Source organism: Odontesthes bonariensis, chromosome 5, assembly GCF_027942865.1.
Source record: "Odontesthes bonariensis isolate fOdoBon6 chromosome 5, fOdoBon6.hap1, whole genome shotgun sequence".
Classification (NCBI taxonomy): Eukaryota; Metazoa; Chordata; class Actinopteri; order Atheriniformes; family Atherinopsidae; genus Odontesthes; species Odontesthes bonariensis.
The window spans coordinates 31,555,647-31,575,197 of NC_134510.1; the positions used below are offsets into that span (position 1 = coordinate 31,555,647).

Below are 19,551 nucleotides of genomic sequence, written 5' to 3' on the forward strand. Positions count from 1 at the left end.
AAAGAAGTTTAAATATTTAAAAGGCAGGTTTATCACCACTAAATTCTTATGAAATACATTTTAGCCACTGAAACTATACTCTACATTCTCTACAACACACTAGAGAAGAACCTTAAAGGGTTAATACTCAGGTTTGATCTTCATGGATGTTCTCATCATCTTCTTTTCATTTACAGTAACGGCGCTGAAAGACTGAAACCCCTTCGAACGAACATGAAGTTCCTCTTTGTAAAACCCAAAATTTACCTCCCTAATAGATAGACTTGTTCCTGTCTCGATCTCTGTGGGTGTTTATGTTCACAGAACAGTTTTAAAAAGCAATGATAAGAATTACTTTTTTCTTCTTGCTCTTAAACTAAAAGCCCTGTTTGTATTACATGAAAACATGAACAACCAACTCTGTTCATGGTCACTGTTCACAGGAGGAATCTTTCATCTCACTGCTGCAGCTCATCTTTCAGCTCGATTGTCATAATCAAATAATAAAACATCTTTCTATTGAGACTGACAAACAAACTAGATTTTGAATACGCATGGAATTTATCAATGGATGGAAGTATAAACAGATGGACAGATGTGTCACAGGATTAACGTACAAGCAGAGAAACTTCTTTAACCTTCATGACCTGCATGGATTTATACTATGGGAGTAAACTAAAGCTTCTGTGACTACTATACAGCATAGGAACAATAATGGTGAATATAATAATTTCTGTAATCATTTTCTGAACAGCTTTTTGGGCTGTTGAAGGAAAAGCAACAAAACAGGGTCTACTGTTACTAGGAATAATAAATGTTTATATGTAATGCAACATTTCATAACATATATACAATAATTATGATTGTATATAATGTAATTATTGTATGCGTTCTGACATGTGAACTGTATGTGCTTGTCTACATGAGCAGCAGAATGAGGGTCATACAGCTGTGGGTTAGTCTGAGTCTTACTGGGCAGTTTTGCACTGTACAGAGAAACTGACTTAAACTCTCTCTTGTAAAATGGCTTTAAACATTCCTTCAGTTACCCTGTTACATTTTCCTCTTGAGGTGCTCCAACACCACAACAATCCTGCACTCTCTCAAACTATTTTCCAGGTTTTCGAAAAATTTGAGTATCTGCAGTAAATCAGCCCTTATTTGCAGAATGATTCCAAATTTATTGAGCTGAACCAAATAATTCTCACACAACAGACTATGGTAAATTAAGTTTTTACCTAAAGTGTTGTCAGTGTTATGCTTCAAAATGCATCCCGCATTTATAATCTATCAGGCAGTATTTGACCTGAAACTGACAGAACACGAGGATCTTTTTTAACACTAAGTGTGGAGTTTATCAGTTTCAAACTTGACAGATGTGTGTGGAGTCAGAGCTCAAACACTCTGATATGAAGTCTGCACAGAAAGATCCAACTCACATTTAAAATCAGAAGTCTCCTGGAGTACAATGAATATGTCCTCTGATCTCATCTGCTCAGTAAAGAAAAAAAAATAAAGATAGGCTAACTAAGATACTGAAGCTCCTTTTAATAGATATTATTGCTTTTTGTTAAACACACACTTACTCACTGGTTTCTTTGGTACTAATTAACGAGCATTACTGACTTTATAAAGAAAAAATAAATAAATCAACACTGTGACAATGTTTTGGTTACTTACAACAGACAGAAAAGTGCATTTTCTACAAAGCAGATGTTTAATATCAGTTGCAGAGTAACAGGAAAATATTTTCTTACATCAAATATTTATTTCGACAGTCATTGTAGCATTTTATCAAAACTCATACAGCGCCCTCTGCTGGTCAAAAAGCAGCAACAAATATAAGAACTGCAGGACAAACAAAAACAAATAATAATATAATAGTTGAGTATAGTTTTCATATCTAATTACATTTGGAGAAAACATTTGAAAGTCTTTTTCACAGATACATCCTCATATAACTGCTTAAATCAGCACTTTCTTTTGATGATGTAGAAGATAAATAAAACGATGACATTTTTTTTTAGAAAAAGTGAAATGCACGTTTTTTTACTTCAGTGTAACAGCAGGATTTAAACAGATAAAGCTGCCTTCTCACAGATCCATTGCTGCTTTCCATCACAGCTCACTGATTTCCATCCTTCGTCGTTGACAAATATTACACATTGACCATCCTGGGGCTCTTGTGTAATCCAGGAGCTGAAGAAAACTTTGTTAGATCAAGGCTGATCGTTTTTATTATTCTCACCCTCCAGCTCCTGGTTTTGTGTGTTCAGCTCCTGGTTTTGTGTGTTCAGCTCCTGGTTTTGTGTGTTCAGCTCCTGGTTTTGCTTTGATAGGTTCTTGTTTTCTGCAGTCAGGTTCGTGATCTTGTTTTCTAAGACATCATAGGCTTGTGTCAGGTTGTTCATCTGGACTGTCAGTTGTTGGTTTTCCAAAGTTAACTTGGTGTTGTTTTCAGAAGTTATTGATGTAACTACAACAAGAGAAAGAATATTTGTTTTGGAATTTTGACTTTGATGAAGTGCAAGTTTGTTTATGTTACATTTATTTCTAAGAAAACCCAAAATTTGTCTTGTTTAAACTGACCGTGAAGATATTTTTTAAATTCACTTTCAGTGTAAGAGGCGGGATACAGTGTATGATATACTGTTTGTTACATGTTAAATATTTAAATGTCATAGGATCATTTTTATGTCTGAAAATAATTATCAGGCTCCTCTACTTTAGAGAAGTATTCTTATAAATAAAATGACTCATAATAACTCACTGTGACTGCAACAATTCATTGCCCCTGATCTTTATAGACAGGAGGAATTACACCATATCAAAATAATATATAACATTATGCATACTGGCATCTGGCAAACTGCTTTCATGCAGGTTTGAGAAATATAAACCTAACCTTTAAATAAATTACAACAAACTTTTTAAAAGGAAGCTAAATCATTTTTATCTAACATTCACATGAAGGAACTCACAGTAGATACGAAGGGTGATGATTACCAGCAGAATCAGCCAACATGCTGCTAGAGGCAGAAAAGACTGAGAGGAGGAGGGAAACTTGCGATCTGTCAGAAAGAAAAAAAATCAGTGGAAGTATCTCAGCAACACTTAAAACAGTCACTAACTATTTAAGTACAGTTTTAATGTGAAAAAAGGAACCACTTTGTTATACATATGTATGTTTTTCATCTTTCTGAGATATTACTTTTAACATTATTATTCATCAAAAGCTGTTGTTTTTAATAATATTGAATTAAAACACAAATACACCTGAGCTGGTTCCCAGTTTGTCCACAGTGCTTTCTGCTGCATTGACATAGTCAGCCTCTTCGATTTGCTCTGAAAGAAACGCACATCACATGCAAAAGAATTTCTAAGTTGATTTTTGTCTTCAAAGAGCCCAGTGTCTCCACCTATGTTGTTACATCCTAAAGGAATTCAGTTTTCAACTTGATTTGGGGTATTTGCCATCTTTCTTGTGTGTTTTTGAATATTCTGCCTCTTTGTATCTGTCTTAGTTTGCTTCTGCTTTAATCTAAGAGTCGCTCTTCTCTGCGCTGCCCTATATTTTTTGTTCTTCCCCAGATCATGTTTTACACATTATGTTTCTTACAGTTAAAGTTATGTGTTTGATCCTTGTCTTTTTCTGTTCTTTGCCACTTGTGACACATATTATTTCCCTGATTTTTTTTTTTGGTCTGTACCTGTTTTTTGCCTTTTTGTTCTACATCGTCTGTTTTTTACTTTCCCCTGCTTCCCCCCTGGCTGACAGATAAACTTTGATTGTTTGGACCGTAACCTGTTGTGTCTTCTGAATGTAAGTCCACCTAACTGAAATGGTCACGAACAGAACTATTAATCAAGGGACCCATTTAGACCAAGGTGGCCATTTAACCATGACAACTGCAGTATTCATATGTCGCACTGCATGTTATGTGAACAAATTAACATGACAGAGGTCACTTGACCATCCATTTCCATTTCAATCTGAAGATTCACCCAAGGAAACTCTCATGCTGAACATCGATAACATATTAGAGTTCAACAGTCTGAAAGAACTAGCAGTCCTGTAAACCCATGTAATGTAACATCTTCTAAAACAGATGCAATAATAGATTTTAAAAAATTGGATTCTGCACAAAAAGACAGGAAACTCCTTAAGTTTCAACATGTTATAAAGTGTCTTACCTTCAGGTAAAGAAATATTTGGGTTTCTCTGTGCTTTTCTGTTCATTTTGGAAAGAGAATAACCGTCCACACTGTGTGAAGTCTGAAGAGACATGTGCAAATGAACAGGAACAAAAGGATGTGGTCTTTAGTTCTGCTTGGAAACTGTGAAAGTAATACTAAAGACAATCTTTTTCGTCCGCAGCAGCATCTGCTGCTGACCCCGCAGCTTTTGTCAGACTTTTGTCATAATGAAATTGTTCTATGTTGGGTCTGAGGACCAATTGGACATCAAAAAGAAATCTACAGTATTTATAATATCCTCTGCTCCCATACTAATTCATATAAAAAAAGGGATTTTTTTTTTTTGTGATCAGCATTAATAAGAAAGTAAACAACACAGACAAATTATTACAAGGTTGGATCACATGATGAGATATGGACAGATAAACACAGGTAAACACAGGTAAACACATTGAAACCTGAGTGACCACTACATGTTCAAACAGTACAAAGGAACTTAGAGGCCCTCAATAACACCAAGGAAGTTTTTTTTTAATCAAACTTGAACTGAAAAATAGAACTATCTCGAGGGATTAACTTTAAAAAATACATGTTGATAAGACTGATAATTAGGAAGTTGTCTTATTCTTTAGAATGACAAGTTCCATCATGTAATGCTTCTCGGCACCACTTCTAATCTACACTTCTGCTTTTATTTCATCAGCTTCTCATTTTGTCAGATGGTGGTTAACAACACTGAACTTTGCATTCGGCCTTTTCAGAACTACCAGAGGAAGCAGCAGTAAAACATACACAGAGATGGAGGGTGCTGAGCTGCCGCTGGGTAAAAAATTCAACTGAAAATCAAAATACTGATTATCAATTATTCTAAAATGTCACATACAGGTAGCTCATTTCTTTTCAACTGTCACATATGCATTAGTTGTTTTGATATTTGTTGGAAAATCATTTAGAGTATATTATATTTTAAATAAAGTTGATAAATTCCTGACAGTAATTGCATTTCATCCAGGTTCGGTGCTGCGACACGATCTCATGACAGACTGTAAAATGCATACATTGCTCCTCAAAATGTACAACAGAGACATTTTTAAATATAGTTTAAATATTTATAGTTATAGAATATAGTTCTAAAAAGAAAAAAGGAGTAGAATAGTTAAGAGTTGATGATTGATAAAATTATAGAGAATCTGCTAATAAAGAACTAAAGAAAAAAGTTATTTTAAGTTTCAATACAGCAACAATTTACCTCCAGTTGTTTCAATAGGCTTGCCTTGTTCCTCTTTGTAAAACCCAAAATTGACTTCCCTGATAGATAGACTTGTTCCTGTCTCGATCTCTGTGGGTGTTTATGTTCACAGAACAGTTTTAAAAAGCAATGATAAGAATTACTTTTTTCTTCTTGCTCTTAAACTAAAAGCCCTGTTTACGTGAAAACATGAACAACCAACTCTGTTCATGGTCACTGTTCACAGGAGGAATCTTTCAGCTCGATTGTCATAATCAAATAATAAAACATCTTTCTATTGAGACTGAAAAAGAAATTTTGAATATGCATGGAATTTATCAATGGATGGAAGTATAAACAGATGGACAGATGTGTCACAGGATTAACGTACAAGCAGAGAAACTTCTTTAACCTTCATGACCTGCATGGATTTATACTATGGGAATAAACTAAAGCTTATGTGACTACATACAGCATAGGAACAATAATGGTGAATATAATCATTTCTGTAATCATTTTAATAATAATAATAAATGTTTATATGTAATGCAACATTTCATAACATATATACAATAATTATGATTGTATATAATGTAATGCGTTTTGTATGCGTTCTGACATGTGAACTGTATGTGCTTGTCTACATGAGCAGCAGAATGAGGGTCATACAGCTGTGGGTTAGTCTGAGTCTTACTGTGCAGTTTTGCACTGTACAGAGAAACTGACTTAAACTCTCTCTTGTAAAATGGCTTTAAACATTCCCTCAGTTCCCCTGTTACATGTTCCTCTTGAGGTGCTCCAACACCACAACAATCCTGCACTCTCTCAAACTATTTTCCAGGTTTTTGAAAAATTTGAGTATTTGCAGTAAATCAGCCCTTATTTGCAGAATGATTCTAAATTTATTGAGCTGAACCAAATAATTCTCACACAACAGACTATGGTAAATTAAGATTTTACCTAAAGTGTTGTCAGTGTTATGCTTCAAAATGCATCCCGCATTTATAATCTATCAGGCAGTATTTGACCTGAAACTCACAGAACACGAGGATCTTTTTTAACACTAAGTGTGGAGTTTATCAGTTTCAAACTTGACAGATGTGTGTGGAGTCAGAGCTCAAACACTCTGATATGAAGTCTGCACAGAAAGATCCAACTCACATTTAAAATCAGAAGTCTCCTGGAGTACAATGAATATGTCCTCTGATCTCATCTGCTCAGTAAAGAAAAAAAAATAAAGATAGGCTAACTAAGATACTGAAGCTCCTTTTAATAGATATTATTGCTTTTTGTTAAACACACACTTACTCACTGGTTTCTTTTTTGGAGCTGCTGGTACTAATTAACGAGCATTACTGACTTTATAAAGAAAAAAAAAGAAATCAACACTGTGACAATGTTTTGGTTACTTACAACAGACAGAAACGTGCATTTTCTACAAAGCAGAGGTTTAATATCAGTTGCAGCGTAACAGGAAAATATTTTCTTACATCAAATATTTATTTCGACAGTCATTGTAGCATTTTATCAAAACTCATACAGCGCCCTCTGCTGGTCAAAAAGCATTAACAAATATAAGAACTGCAGGACAAACAAAAACAAATAATAATATAATAGTTGAGTATAGTTTTCATATCTAATTACATTTGGAGAAAACATTTGAAAGTTTTTTTCACAGACACATCCTCATATAACTGCTTAAATCAGCACTTTCTTTTGATGATGTAGAAGATAAATAAAACTATGAACATTTGTTTTAGAAAAAGTGAAATACAAGTTTTTTTACTTCAGTGTAACAGCAGGATTTAAACAGATAAAGCTGCCTTCTCACAGATCCATTGCCGCTTTTCATCACAGCTCACCGATTTCCATTCTTTGTTTTTGACAAGTATTACACATCGACCATCCTGGGGCTCTTGTGTTATCCAGGAGCTGAAGAAAACTTTGTTAGATCAAGGCTGATAGTTTTTATTATTCAAAGTGATAAGAATGTTGTTTCTCTTACTTGTCAGCTAAATCACTTCCATCGACCCACTTCCATTTCCCATTTTCTGCTTTCAGGCCGATCCAGAATCCAGAGGTCCCCCAAATCTCTTTGTTAACAGATGTCTGAGGAAAACAGGGAGGAAGTTATCTGAGATATTTAAATGTTGCTCGAATGTAGACACTGTGATGAAATTAGTCAGTGCGTGTTCAGATAATCAAAATATATATTTTCATTTCATATTGCCTGTGAGTTCAGTTATTTTATTACCTTTTCAGGATTATCACCCACAACAACCAGATCTGAACCCTTTCCTCTGCAGTCTTCTCGAGCTCCTTCCCAGCTTCTCCTTTTATTAGGCTTAGCGTCATGTATTGCATAGCAGCTGCTTGTTATCTTTACCCAGCCTCTCTCACATTGGTTACATGTTCTTGCTGTAACAACAAAAATCAACAAATAAACATTTCATTGCATAATGATATTACTATTATCTGTATTTGGACATAAATATATTGGGATCTTAACATACCGTTATTTTTTTTTGGACAGTAGGCATCAATGCTCCACTGAGCTCGACTGACGTTGAACTCAACCTGCTTAGCCTCCATGGTTTGTACTTGTTCTGCCAGGTTTTTCCTCTCACCCTCCAGGTTCGTGATCTTGTTTTCTGAGACATCAGAGGCTTGTGTCAGGTTGTTCATCTGGACTGTCAGTTGTTGGTTTTCCAAAGTTAACTTGGTGTTGTTTTCAGAAGTTATTGATGTAACTACAACAAGAGAAAGAATATTTGTTTTGGAATTTTGACTTTGATGAAGTGCAAGTTTGTTTATGTTACATTTATTTCTAAGAAAACCCCAAATTTGTCTTGTTTAAACTGACCGTGAAGATATTTTTTAAATTCACTTTCAGTGTAAGAGGCGGGATACAGTGTATGATATACTGTTTGTTACATGTTAAATATTTAAATGTCATAGGATCATTTTTATGTCTGAAAATAATTATCAGGCTCCTCTACTTTAGAGAAGTATTCTTATAAATAAAATGACTCATAATAACTCACTGTGACTGCAACAATTCATTGCCCCTGATCTTTATAGACAGGAGGAATTACACCATATCAAAATAATATATAACATTATGCATACTGGCATCTGGCAAACTGCTTTCATGCTGGTTTGAGAAATATAAACCTAACCTTTAAATAAATTACAACAAACTTTTTAAAAGGAAGCTAAATCATTTTTATCTAACATTCACATGAAGGAACTCACAGTAGATACGAAGGGTGATGATTACCAGCAGAATCAGCCAACATGCTGCTAGAGGCAGAAAAGACTGAGAGGAGGAGGGAAACTTGCGATCTGTCAGAAAGAAAAAAAATTCAGTGGAAGTATCTCAGCAACACTTAAAACAGTCACTAACTATTTAAGTACAGTTTTAATGTGAAAAAAGGAACCACTTTGTTATACATATGTATGTTTTTCATCTTTCTAAGATATTACTTTTAACATTATTATTCATCAAAAGCTGTTGTTTTTAATAATATTGAATTAAAACACAAATACACCTGAGCTGGTTCCCAGTTTGTCCACAGTGCTTTCTGCTGCATTGACATAGTCAGCCTCTTCGATTTGCTCCGAAAGAAACGCACATCACATGCAAAAGAATTTCTAAGTTGATTTTTGTCTTCAAAGAGCCCAGTGTCTCCACCTATGTTGTTACATCCTAAAGGAATTCAGTTTTCAACTTGATTTGGGGTATTTGCCATCTTTCTTGTGTGTTTTTGAATATTCTGCCTCTTTGTATCTGTCTTAGTTTGCTTCTGCTTTAATCTAAGAGTCGCTCTTCTCTGCGCTGCCCTATATTTTTTGTTCTTCCCTAGATCATGTTTTACACATTATGTTTCTTACAGTTAAAGTTCTGTGTTTGATCCTTGTCTTTTTCTGTTCTTTGCCACTTGTGACACATATTATTTCCCTGATTTTTTTTTTTGGTCTGTACCTGTTTTTTGCCTTTTTGTTCTACATCGTCTGTTTGTTACTTTCCCCTGCTTCCCCCCTGGCTGACAGATAAACTTTCATTGTTTGGACTGTAACCTGTAGTGTCTTCTGAATGTAAGTCCACCTAACTGAAATGGTCACGAACAGAAATATTAATCAAGGGACCCATTTAGACCAAGGTGGCCATTTAACCATGACAACTGCAGTATTCATATGTCGCACTGCATGTTATGTGAACAAATTAACATGACAGAGGTCACTTGACCATCCATTTCCATTTCAATCTGAAGATTCACCCAAGGAAACTCTCATGCTGAACATCGATAACATATTAGAGTTCCACAGTCTGAAAGAACTAGCAGTCCTGTAAACCCATGTAATGTAACATCTTCTAAAACAGATGCAAAAATAGATTTTAAAAAATTGGATTCTACACAAAAAGACAGGAAACTCCTTAAGTTTCAACATGTTATAAAGTGTCTTACCTTCAGGTAAAGAAATATTTGGGTTTCTCTGTGCTTTTCTGTTCATTTTGGAAAGAGAATAACCGTCAACACTGTGTGAAGTCTGAAGAGGCATGTGCAAATGAACAGGAACAAAAGGATGTGGTCTTTAGTTCTGCTTGGAAACTGTGAAAGTAATACTAAAGACAATCTTTTTCGTCCGCAGCAGCATCTGCTGCTGACCCCGCAGCCTTTTCAGACTTTTGTCATAATGAAATTGTTCTATGTTGGGTCTGAGGACCAATTGGACATCAAAAAGAAATCTACAGTATTTATAATATCCTCTGCTCCCATACTAATTCATATAAAAAAAGGGATTTTTTTTTTTGTGATCAGCATTAATAAGAAAGTAAACAACACAGACAAATTATTACAAGGTTGGATCACATGATGAGATATGGACAGGTAAACACAGGTAAACACATTGAAACCTGAGTGACCACTACATGTTCAAACAGTACAAAGGAACTTAGAGGCCCTCAATAACACCAAGGAAGTTTTTTTTTAATCAAACTTGAACTGAAAAATAGAACTATCTCGAGGGATTAACTTTAAAAAATACATGTTGATAAGACTGATAATTAGGAAGTTGTCTTATTCTTTAGAATGACAAGTTCCATCATGTAATGCTTCTCGGCACCACTTCTCCTCTACACTTCTGCTTTTATTTCATCAGCTTCTAATTTTGTCAGATGGTGGTTAACAACACTGGACTTTGCATTCGGCCTTTTCAGAACTACCAGAGGAAGCAGCAGTAAAACATACACAGAGATGGAGGGTGCTGAGCTGCCGCTGGGTAAAAAATTCAACTGAAAATCAAAATACTGATTATCACTTATTCTAAAATGTCACATACAGGTAGCTCATTTCTTTTTAACTGTCACATATGCATTAGTTATTTTGATATTTGTTGGAAAATCATTTAGAGTATATTATATTTTAAATAAAGTTGATAAATTCCTGACAGTAATTGCATTTCATCCAGGTTCGGTGCTGCGACACGATCTCATGACAGACTGTGTAGCGTTACCGGGTATTTATATACCTATTAAATATAAGGATTTATAAGACGTTCTCACTGTCTTAATATCCTTAAACCTCGAAATTAGGGCACCACCTCGCTGATGTTTAAACTTGCTTTAAGTTACAGTCCAGGGAGGACGACTGTTAAAATCTTACGATCCTGGTGTTAAATTAATAATCAATTTAATAATCAATTAATAATCAGTCTCATATCTCGCTACTTTCGTGAAGTTCTCGTTTGGTTGGACAGACATTACGTAAAGAAAGCATACGACACAATCTGTGATTATAACATATATATAGATATATGAGCTGTTTATTACAATGATATGATCTTAGACATGAACCTTTAAACAAACAGGAGATGCATTGAATATGGGTGATTATATAAAACACTTAGTGAATATAAAATAAAATATGGGGAATGGGAAAATACTGGATTTATTCAAATAGTTTGGGTTGGCTGACTATTTGAATCTAAATACTGTACTGACATTTCGGATTAATTTATCATTCTGTGAAAGCCTCGAGACATCCATCAAACCCACTTTAAGGTGAAAACGGGTCGGTCTTACTGTGCTGAAGTTCTGTTCAGTCGGTTCGGACCAATGGTAGCGGCCACGCGGGGTCCGAGGGGATTTCTCTTCCGCTCTCTGGGCCTTCCTGGCTGTGGTGGCTGACCTTTTTAGCTTCTCAGTTGCTTCTTTCACCGGGAAACGGGGACGATGATGTCAAGGGCTTTACTGTGGGATGATCAAATCCATCGTTGTGTCAGAGTTGGTCCGTTGCTGCTTTCTCTGATGAAGTGAACTTAAGTTCACAGAAGATTAATAAAAGGTTGCTTGGAGTTGGCTTTCTTGGTAGGAAAAGGTGATGATGGCGTGGAACAGCGGAGGTTAGGACGTGCGACGTAGAAAGACGTGGGTGGCGAGGGACGAACACAAACACGTAAAACGTGCATCTTCAGAGTATTTCAATCTGTTTCTTTGTTCGGATCTTTCTTTCTCGTCTCCGGGGTCTCACTGGGTTCTGGAGGGTCTCCTCCGGTCGTCCGCTGCATCGTTATCCACACGTCCTTCCGCTCTCTCCTGAGATTATGGGAAAACTCCCAAACTCCGGCGAGCTCTTCTCTTCTGCTTAAACCATCTCTAAAAGTCTATGAGCAGCTGTTTTCTGCTCAAATCTCCTTCTGAAACTCTGGGTTGGAACCCTTCTGGAACAAGAGCCAGAGCACAAGAGGGCAGACGCCTGAAGCGAGCCAGCAAACACGAGCGCAAGCGGGCAAGAAGACAAGAGAGACTGTGTTTTCCGCGGTTCCGGGTTTTGACTCTCGGAGGCGGGGCTTACACTACTTTTTCAGCCAATGACATGCTTGAACTGTGTGCATGTCTCTGTAAGGTGATCTGTGCTAGGGGGATTTCTGGATTTAGACAAAGAACTTTGTGTTTCTCCATTACTCCCATCTCATAGAACATTTGTCTCGGTGATTCTGAAAACACCACATCTTGTTAAGATATGCAGATTAAAGATATAACATAGACTTGTAATACAAAGACATCAAAATAACACACATGATAAAGACAATTATGACTTTCAAAATTCAGGTGAATATCTATGAAATCGTGACATATGAATAGTGAACCACACAATGCTAATTTCTGTGTTAACAATGGGGACACCAAACAAATACCAAATAGATACCGAAGGGACATCGTTAGAAGTTACTAGTTGCATATTGTCCATTTTACTGAGTCCTTTGGTATTTATGTGTTCAACTAATCAACACTGCAGACCACTAGGGGGCAATGTGGTTCCATCAGGCAGGTTGGGCATTTTCCACCAAAATCAGTTCTTTGTCAATATTTAAGCCAGAATCGTACAAATTGTCTCTATATGCGTCTTGTGATCAAGCGGGAAACCTGAAAGAAATTGTACACGGTTATCAAACACATTTAATATAGTTTTAAGATTTACTAAAAGTGAGTCTTCTCAGTTCGTATGTATAGCCATCTGGTCGGTCTGATGGTGAAGAGGGGTGTTAAAGTGTCAACTTTCGAGTTATGGTCTAGATAAGATAGTAAGTGTCCCACTTTTCCAAGAGTGAGTTCTTTGTTCATTCGAGTTTTCCAATTTTAATGGCAAGTGTCTGTTGGAGTTCGACTCCCCAAAAGCTCTTAAGGGTGTTGTAAATTAGGCAGTTTCTGTCTCTTTTTCCTTTGTGGAAAGAAAATGAAGATCTGGTTTATATCCACATACGTAAACATCCCCCACAGGAATGTTGGTTTTGTCAAAGTTTGAAAAACTCTTAATCCACAGGCACTGTGACTGTTACATTCCCCCATTCGAATCGGATCTGAACTCGTGGCTGATCCGAATCGCAGGTGAAGAAGTCCAGTGTGTCCGAGTCTGGTGGTTGCTAGGACTCTCAAGAGGGTTATGGTGGGTGTCTCGAGACAACCTAATACAATTCTGACACAACAATGGCTATAAACGTACAATGGCTATAAACGTAATTTTGTTAAGCTTACTTAACCTACGTAGTAAATGTCTAATAGCTAAAGATAATGTTCATAAGTAAAGGTTTCTAAGCCTATATAATTTCAAATGGAAAATCCTAGTAAAAGCATGCAGATTTCTTTTGGAAAAAGATCAATGTTAGGGGAGAATTTTACTCATTGTTAGAGTCATGATCTAGGAATGGTATTTCTTAATAGTTAGGAAATGAGCACGTTTACTACCTGAGTGTGAGCATATTCGCAGGACTTTATACGAACAGTAATGTGTAACATATTTGTCGCGGCGGCGGTCCTGGACAGGGCTTCACTGTACAGTAGCAACGAGTGATATTCTAACTAAAAGGATCCATGGTGAAAGCTGTTGTCAGTGTTTCACTGCTAATTTGCTTTTAATTCAGTTATAGACCAGTTTCCCCCATTTGTAGATGTCACATGGGTGAAATAAGGTAAGTTGAGTGTGTCACCAGATGATGATAGACTTGAAAATTGAAGTTTTGAACACTGAGGTGTCCTGGATTCAATCTTGAGGCATCATGATACTACGGAGTAGTTTTATCGTGATTGGGTAAGTGATATTTTGAGGGTAAGCTTCTTTGCTTCCTTTAAGAGTTAGCTATGGTTAAAGGTTTGGTATTCGGGGTTACTAGAATGTTTGTTGGAGTGTATGGTCCTACCTCCAGGAACAGGCTAGCATTTCTAAGTCTCTGTTGGCACGGTTGGCCATTACAGGGTTCTGAACTTTTTCTTTTCTTTTAGTAGCACACTTTTCAGGCTATCAATATCATCTTGACTGATGGCACTTATTTCACTAGACCATTGCTGAGATTTGATGTGGTCTTTGTCGATGACTCTGCTCATCTCAGTTGTTTTCTGATCTGGTGATGGTTGTGACCATGCAGTGTGTGATGGTTTATAGCGAGACCGAAGTCTATAATTGCGGTTGCGGTTTCGAGCGGATTGCTGGTCATGTCGATTTTGAAAAGACATGTCTTTTTGCGGGTTTGAATGAACACTGTGGTTTTCACTGTGGCAGTGAGTTGGTTCATGGCTGGGCCATGAGGATTTGGAATAGTTGTGTTTGGAGCCTTTCTTAGGCCGTTGAGAATGTGGCCAGTGGGGGACCTCTGCTGGAGGTCTGCCACTTTGTCCCACTTCTAACTCTGGGGACCAAGAACCAGGGTTCTGGGTCTGTGTGGTGATGGGTTCTGGCTGTTTAGCTTGTCTATGTTTTTGGAAACCTAGACTGGCCCATTCACGTAGTTGCTGAATGGTAGCAGTGTGAGGGTTAGCTATAACTCCTAAGTGATAGCTGGTAGTTGGATGGAGGTTTTGAAGGAAAAGAGTTTTGAAACTCATGTCTTCTTCCATTCCTACCTTGTTGCTGAAACCAAAATAAGCTTTGAGGAGGCGGTAATAATACTGCTGAGGCAGCTCATTCCGTCCCTGTTTAACCATCATGGCAGCGGTTAAGCCAGATGGGGTCAGCTCATCTGAAAACTCGCGTTCGAGTGTTTGGCAGAGGAGTGTATAGTCGTTCCGGATGTAATCGGGTTGACGTTCAATGAATCTACTGACTTCGCGGCTAGATGTAACCTTAATCAAGTAGAATTTGTTGTTAACTGATGCGTTTGGAAACCTTCGCAGGAAGAAATCAATGTCGTCCAAATATGCTCGGGTGTCATGTGGCGTCCCAAGAGTCGGTTCGAATCTGGGCACATGGCGAGCAATTTTGTCAAGCTCTTCGTCAGAGGGAGCTTGTGGAACTTGGGGTCCTAGAGTGGGAAATGATTGATCCGGTTTACCTGGATCATAAACGATCTTTTCAGATCTGAAAGAATTTGTTGTCGTTGAAGACGGGGGTGAAATAATTGAGCTCTTGTAGGCTGTTTTCACTTCAGGAAAAGGGTTCCTGCTGTCTTCCTGGGGGAAACCATGTGTTTCCTGTTCATGTCCAGTCTCCAAAGACTGACGTAGGTCTATCTCAACACCTTCTGGTTTATCTGATGGGTGTTCCTGCTGTGGATGAGCGGCGTTTTGCTCATCCTTAGCTTTGCTTGGCTGTTCTGTCAACAGCTGCATTTGTTCCTGCTCAACATTAAGATGCTTGTCATCAGTTGGCACTTTGGCTGTTAAATCCTGCATTTTCTGCAGAACCACATGTAGAGATTGCTGGGACTGTTTTTGTGCTTGGTCCACCTTCTTCAGTTGGACTTGGGTTGAAATCAACTCTTGTTGGCAGTTTTGAAGTAGCTGTTCAAGCTTTTTGTTGTTTTCATTGAGTTGAATTATTTGTTGGTTTGAGTTCTCAACCTGTGTTGTTAACTCTGTTACTTGGGCATTAGCTTGGCTGGATGCCCTCTCAGTGACTTTAAGTTGGTGTTGGAGGAATTTGGTTTCCTCCTGAAACTGTGGCTTTTTCTGTGACCGAGTTTTAAGTTTGTCAGCGGCTTGTTCCATCACTTGGTGTGCATGTTTAACGAACACCACAGCTAGACTACTTAACATTTTGGTCAGAGATTCTTCTTTGGGCTTTTTAGCTTTTGTCTCAGCCGATGGCTTTACACTGATTGGCTCTGTTTCAGGTGTTTTAATGCATCTTTTCTTTAAGGCATAACCCAGTATCAACTGTTTTGTTAAGTCCATCATCTTGTTTTTCACTTGTCTCAGAAAGGGTTCTTTCTTGAAAATAAGTTTGAGTTTGGAACAAGGGAAATTAGTTGGGTTAATGTGAAGGTAGTTGGGAATAAGGATTGTTCTCCTGAAATTAATTTCTTCCTTTTGAATTTGTTTACTTGAGAAACAAATAAGGAAGGATGTTAAAATAAACACGACTGTGTTATTTTACTCAAAACTGGAAGAAATGCATTTAATTTAGAAGCTTATCATTAACCGTTATGGTAAAAAGATGGAAAACATTAATGCTAACACAAAAGGGAACATACAAGCTCTTGGCTGTTGTTTTCTTTAAGCCTTAGTGTCTTATAATCAGTTCCTGTTAAGGTAATCTGATTTGGTGAAAGACACACATTTGAGATAAATTAGCTTCAATTAATGTTTCCAAATAACAAAGTTGGTATTGTTTATGTCAAACAATTGATTCAAATGCATTAAAGAATTTTCAAATACAGCTGGTATTCGTTAGTACCAAGCAAAATGATCAGCTTTCTTTGTGATCCTATTTAATGTGATCCTGAGCGCTCACATGTCAAAAAGCTTCAAGTGGGCGGGTTTGAGAGAAGGGAGTGAGGAGTTGACGTCACTGGTGACGATTTCTAGCACCGCCCACCAATAGTCATTCAAGCACTCAGTGAATTCGCCTCATTTCAACTGGGGAATGAAAGGGTTAACGTCTCTCACAGACAGTGCACAAGCGATGTTGTAGTTTGCTCACAAACTTTTAAACACAGCTTTGCAACATTCACAATGCTTGACACGGCGGCCTCAGTTCAGAATGCTTCTAAAAGTCACCAACTTTGATAATAACAACGAATAGAGTCACCAACTCAATTTTTCTGCAGCAAAATTGGTCTGTCCACTACTGCCGTATATTATTTTAGTTAGGGCTTGTAAGCATTTTAAAAACAAACACACCCTCAGTTTTTTCTTTCAACTGGGTTCAACAGACACGGCGTTCCGGTCGTTTATTTAATAATACAAAAACAATTGACTGTTTAAGTCATTCAGTCATATTTTATTCATTTATTTTATCAGGAGCGACGGCTCTGATTCATTCAGTTAAGCTCAGCAGCTTTAACTTTCAATAAGTAATCTGTATTACTTTATTTTAGGCGTCACAACGCTCCGTTGAACAACGTTTAAACTCGCTCCCCCACTTCATGGGGTTTCAATATAGCACCTTGATGCTTTTTTCATGTCCGGCTGCAAGATTACAGCAGATCAAACTCCTGTGTTTGAGGAGGCTCTGAGTTGACTAAATTCACCGGGACTCGCGGCTGAATTTGTGATACTCATAAAAATAAAATCAACCGTGTTGGAAACTCGCAACTACGGCCAGGCCTTTAAATTCAGCGTTCTTACGCTGTGCATGCAATCTTTATTCTGGGGGGAAACAGCGAGACAGCTGGCAGCTGGCTGCTCTTCTGCGGTGTGCAATTAATATTGCGCACCCACGGATTTGGAGAGTTATCATGCGTCCACGATTACTCTGATAAAGTGCTTTTAGTCATTCTAAGTTTATAAAGACAGACACAGCCACTGCTTGCATTGCTCACACACAGATAATGAACCAGCCAATATCATGTTTATGCTTTCCTTCACGTAAGTCAGTCTACCGTAAAACGCCTCGCACGGCGCACCAAAAATATGTAGCGTTACCGGGTATTTATATACCTATTAAATATAAGGATTTATAAGACGTTCTCACTGTCTTAATATCCTTAAACCTCGAAATTAGGGCACCACCTCGCTGATGTTTAAACTTGCTTTAAGTTACAGTCCAGGGAGGACGACTGTTAAAATCTTACGATCCTGGTGTTAAATTAATAATCAATTTAATAATCAATTAATAATCAGTCTCATATCTCGCTACTTTCGTGAAGTTCTCGTTTGGTTGGACAGACATTATGTAAAGAAAGCATACGACACAATCTGTGATTATAACATATATATAGATATATGAGCTGTTTATTACAATGATATGATCTTAGACATGAACCTTTAAACAAACAGGAGATGCATTGAATATGGGTGATTATATAAAACACTTAGTGAATATAAAATAAAATATGGGGAATGGGAAAATACTGGATTTATTCAAATAGTTTGGGTTGGCTGACTATTTGAATCTAAATACTGTACTGACATTTCGGATTAATTTATCATTCTGTGAAAGCCTCGAGACATCCATCAAACCCACTTTAAGGTGAAAACGGGTCGGTCTTACTGTGCTGAAGTTCTGTTCAGTCGGTTCGGACCAATGGTAGCGGCCACGCGGGGTCCGAGGGGATTTCTCTTCCGCTCTCTGGGCCTTCCTGGCTGTGGTGGCTGACCTTTTTAGCTTCTCAGTTGCTTCTTTCACCGGGAAACGGGGACGATGATGTCAAGGGCTTTACTGTGGGATGATCAAATCCATCGTTGTGTCAGAGTTGGTCCGTTGCTGCTTTCTCTGATGAAGTGAACTTAAGTTCACAGAAGATTAATAAAAGGTTGCTTGGAGTTGGCTTTCTTGGTAGGAAAAGGTGATGATGGCGTGGAACAGCGGAGGTTAGGACGTGCGACGTAGAAAGACGTGGGTGGCGAGGGACGAACACAAACACGTAAAACGTGCATCTTCAGAGTATTTCAATCTGTTTCTTTGTTCGGATCTTTCTTTCTCGTCTCCGGGGTCTCACTGGGTTCTGGAGGGTCTCCTCCGGTCGTCCGCTGCATCGTTATCCACACGTCCTTCCGCTCTCTCCTGAGATTATGGGAAAACTCCCAAACTCCGGCGAGCTCTTCTCTTCTGCTTAAACCATCTCTAAAAGTCTATGAGCAGCTGTTTTCTGCTCAAATCTCCTTCTGAAACTCTGGGTTGGAACCCTTCTGGAACAAGAGCCAGAGCACAAGAGGGCAGACGCCTGAAGCGAGCCAGCAAACACGAGCGCAAGCGGGCAAGAAGACAAGAGAGACTGTGTTTTCCGCGGTTCCGGGTTTTGACTCTCGGAGGCGGGGCTTACACTACTTTTTCAGCCAATGACATGCTTGAACTGTGTGCATGTCTCTGTAAGGTGATCTGTGCTAGGGGGATTTCTGGATTTAGACAAAGAACTTTGTGTTTCTCCATTACTCCCATCTCATAGAACATTTGTCTCGGTGATTCTGAAAACACCACATCTTGTTAAGATATGCAGATTAAAGATATAACATAGACTTGTAATACAAAGACATCAAAATAACACACATGATAAAGACAATTATGACTTTCAAAATTCAGGTGAATATCTATGAAATCGTGACATATGAATAGTGAACCACACAATGCTAATTTCTGTGTTAACAATGGGGACACCAAACAAATACCAAATAGATACCGAAGGGACATCGTTAGAAGTTACTAGTTGCATATTGTCCATTTTACTGAGTCCTTTGGTATTTATGTGTTCAACTAATCAACACTGCAGAC

General features: G+C 37.8%; 1 protein-coding gene across 1 annotated transcript; it reads right to left on the reverse strand.

Annotated features, from left to right (window-relative positions):
• Positions 1-7,209: 7,209 nt before the first annotated feature.
• Positions 7,210-9,947, reverse strand: LOC142380854 (asialoglycoprotein receptor 1-like). Its single transcript, XM_075466784.1, has 6 exons — positions 9,874-9,947; positions 8,660-8,749; positions 7,918-8,154; positions 7,659-7,822; positions 7,410-7,513; positions 7,210-7,336 (listed from the first exon to the last, which is right to left on the reverse strand). Exons 1-6 carry the CDS (start codon positions 9,917-9,919, stop codon positions 7,210-7,212), a joined length of 768 nt encoding a protein of 255 aa, XP_075322899.1. The 5' UTR covers positions 9,920-9,947.
• Positions 9,948-19,551: the final 9,604 nt, after the last annotated feature.

Coding starts and splice junctions, on each gene's coding strand:
- LOC142380854 (XM_075466784.1), bottom strand. CDS start 9,919: ATGAACAGAAAAGCACAGAGAAACCCAAATATTTCTTTACCTGAAG. Junction 7,823..7,917: donor CTGTCCAAAAAAAAATAACG/GTATGTTAAGAT, acceptor TTGTTGTTACAG/CAAGAACATGTAACCAATGT. Junction 7,514..7,658: donor TGGGTGATAATCCTGAAAAG/GTAATAAAATAA, acceptor TGTTTTCCTCAG/ACATCTGTTAACAAAGAGAT.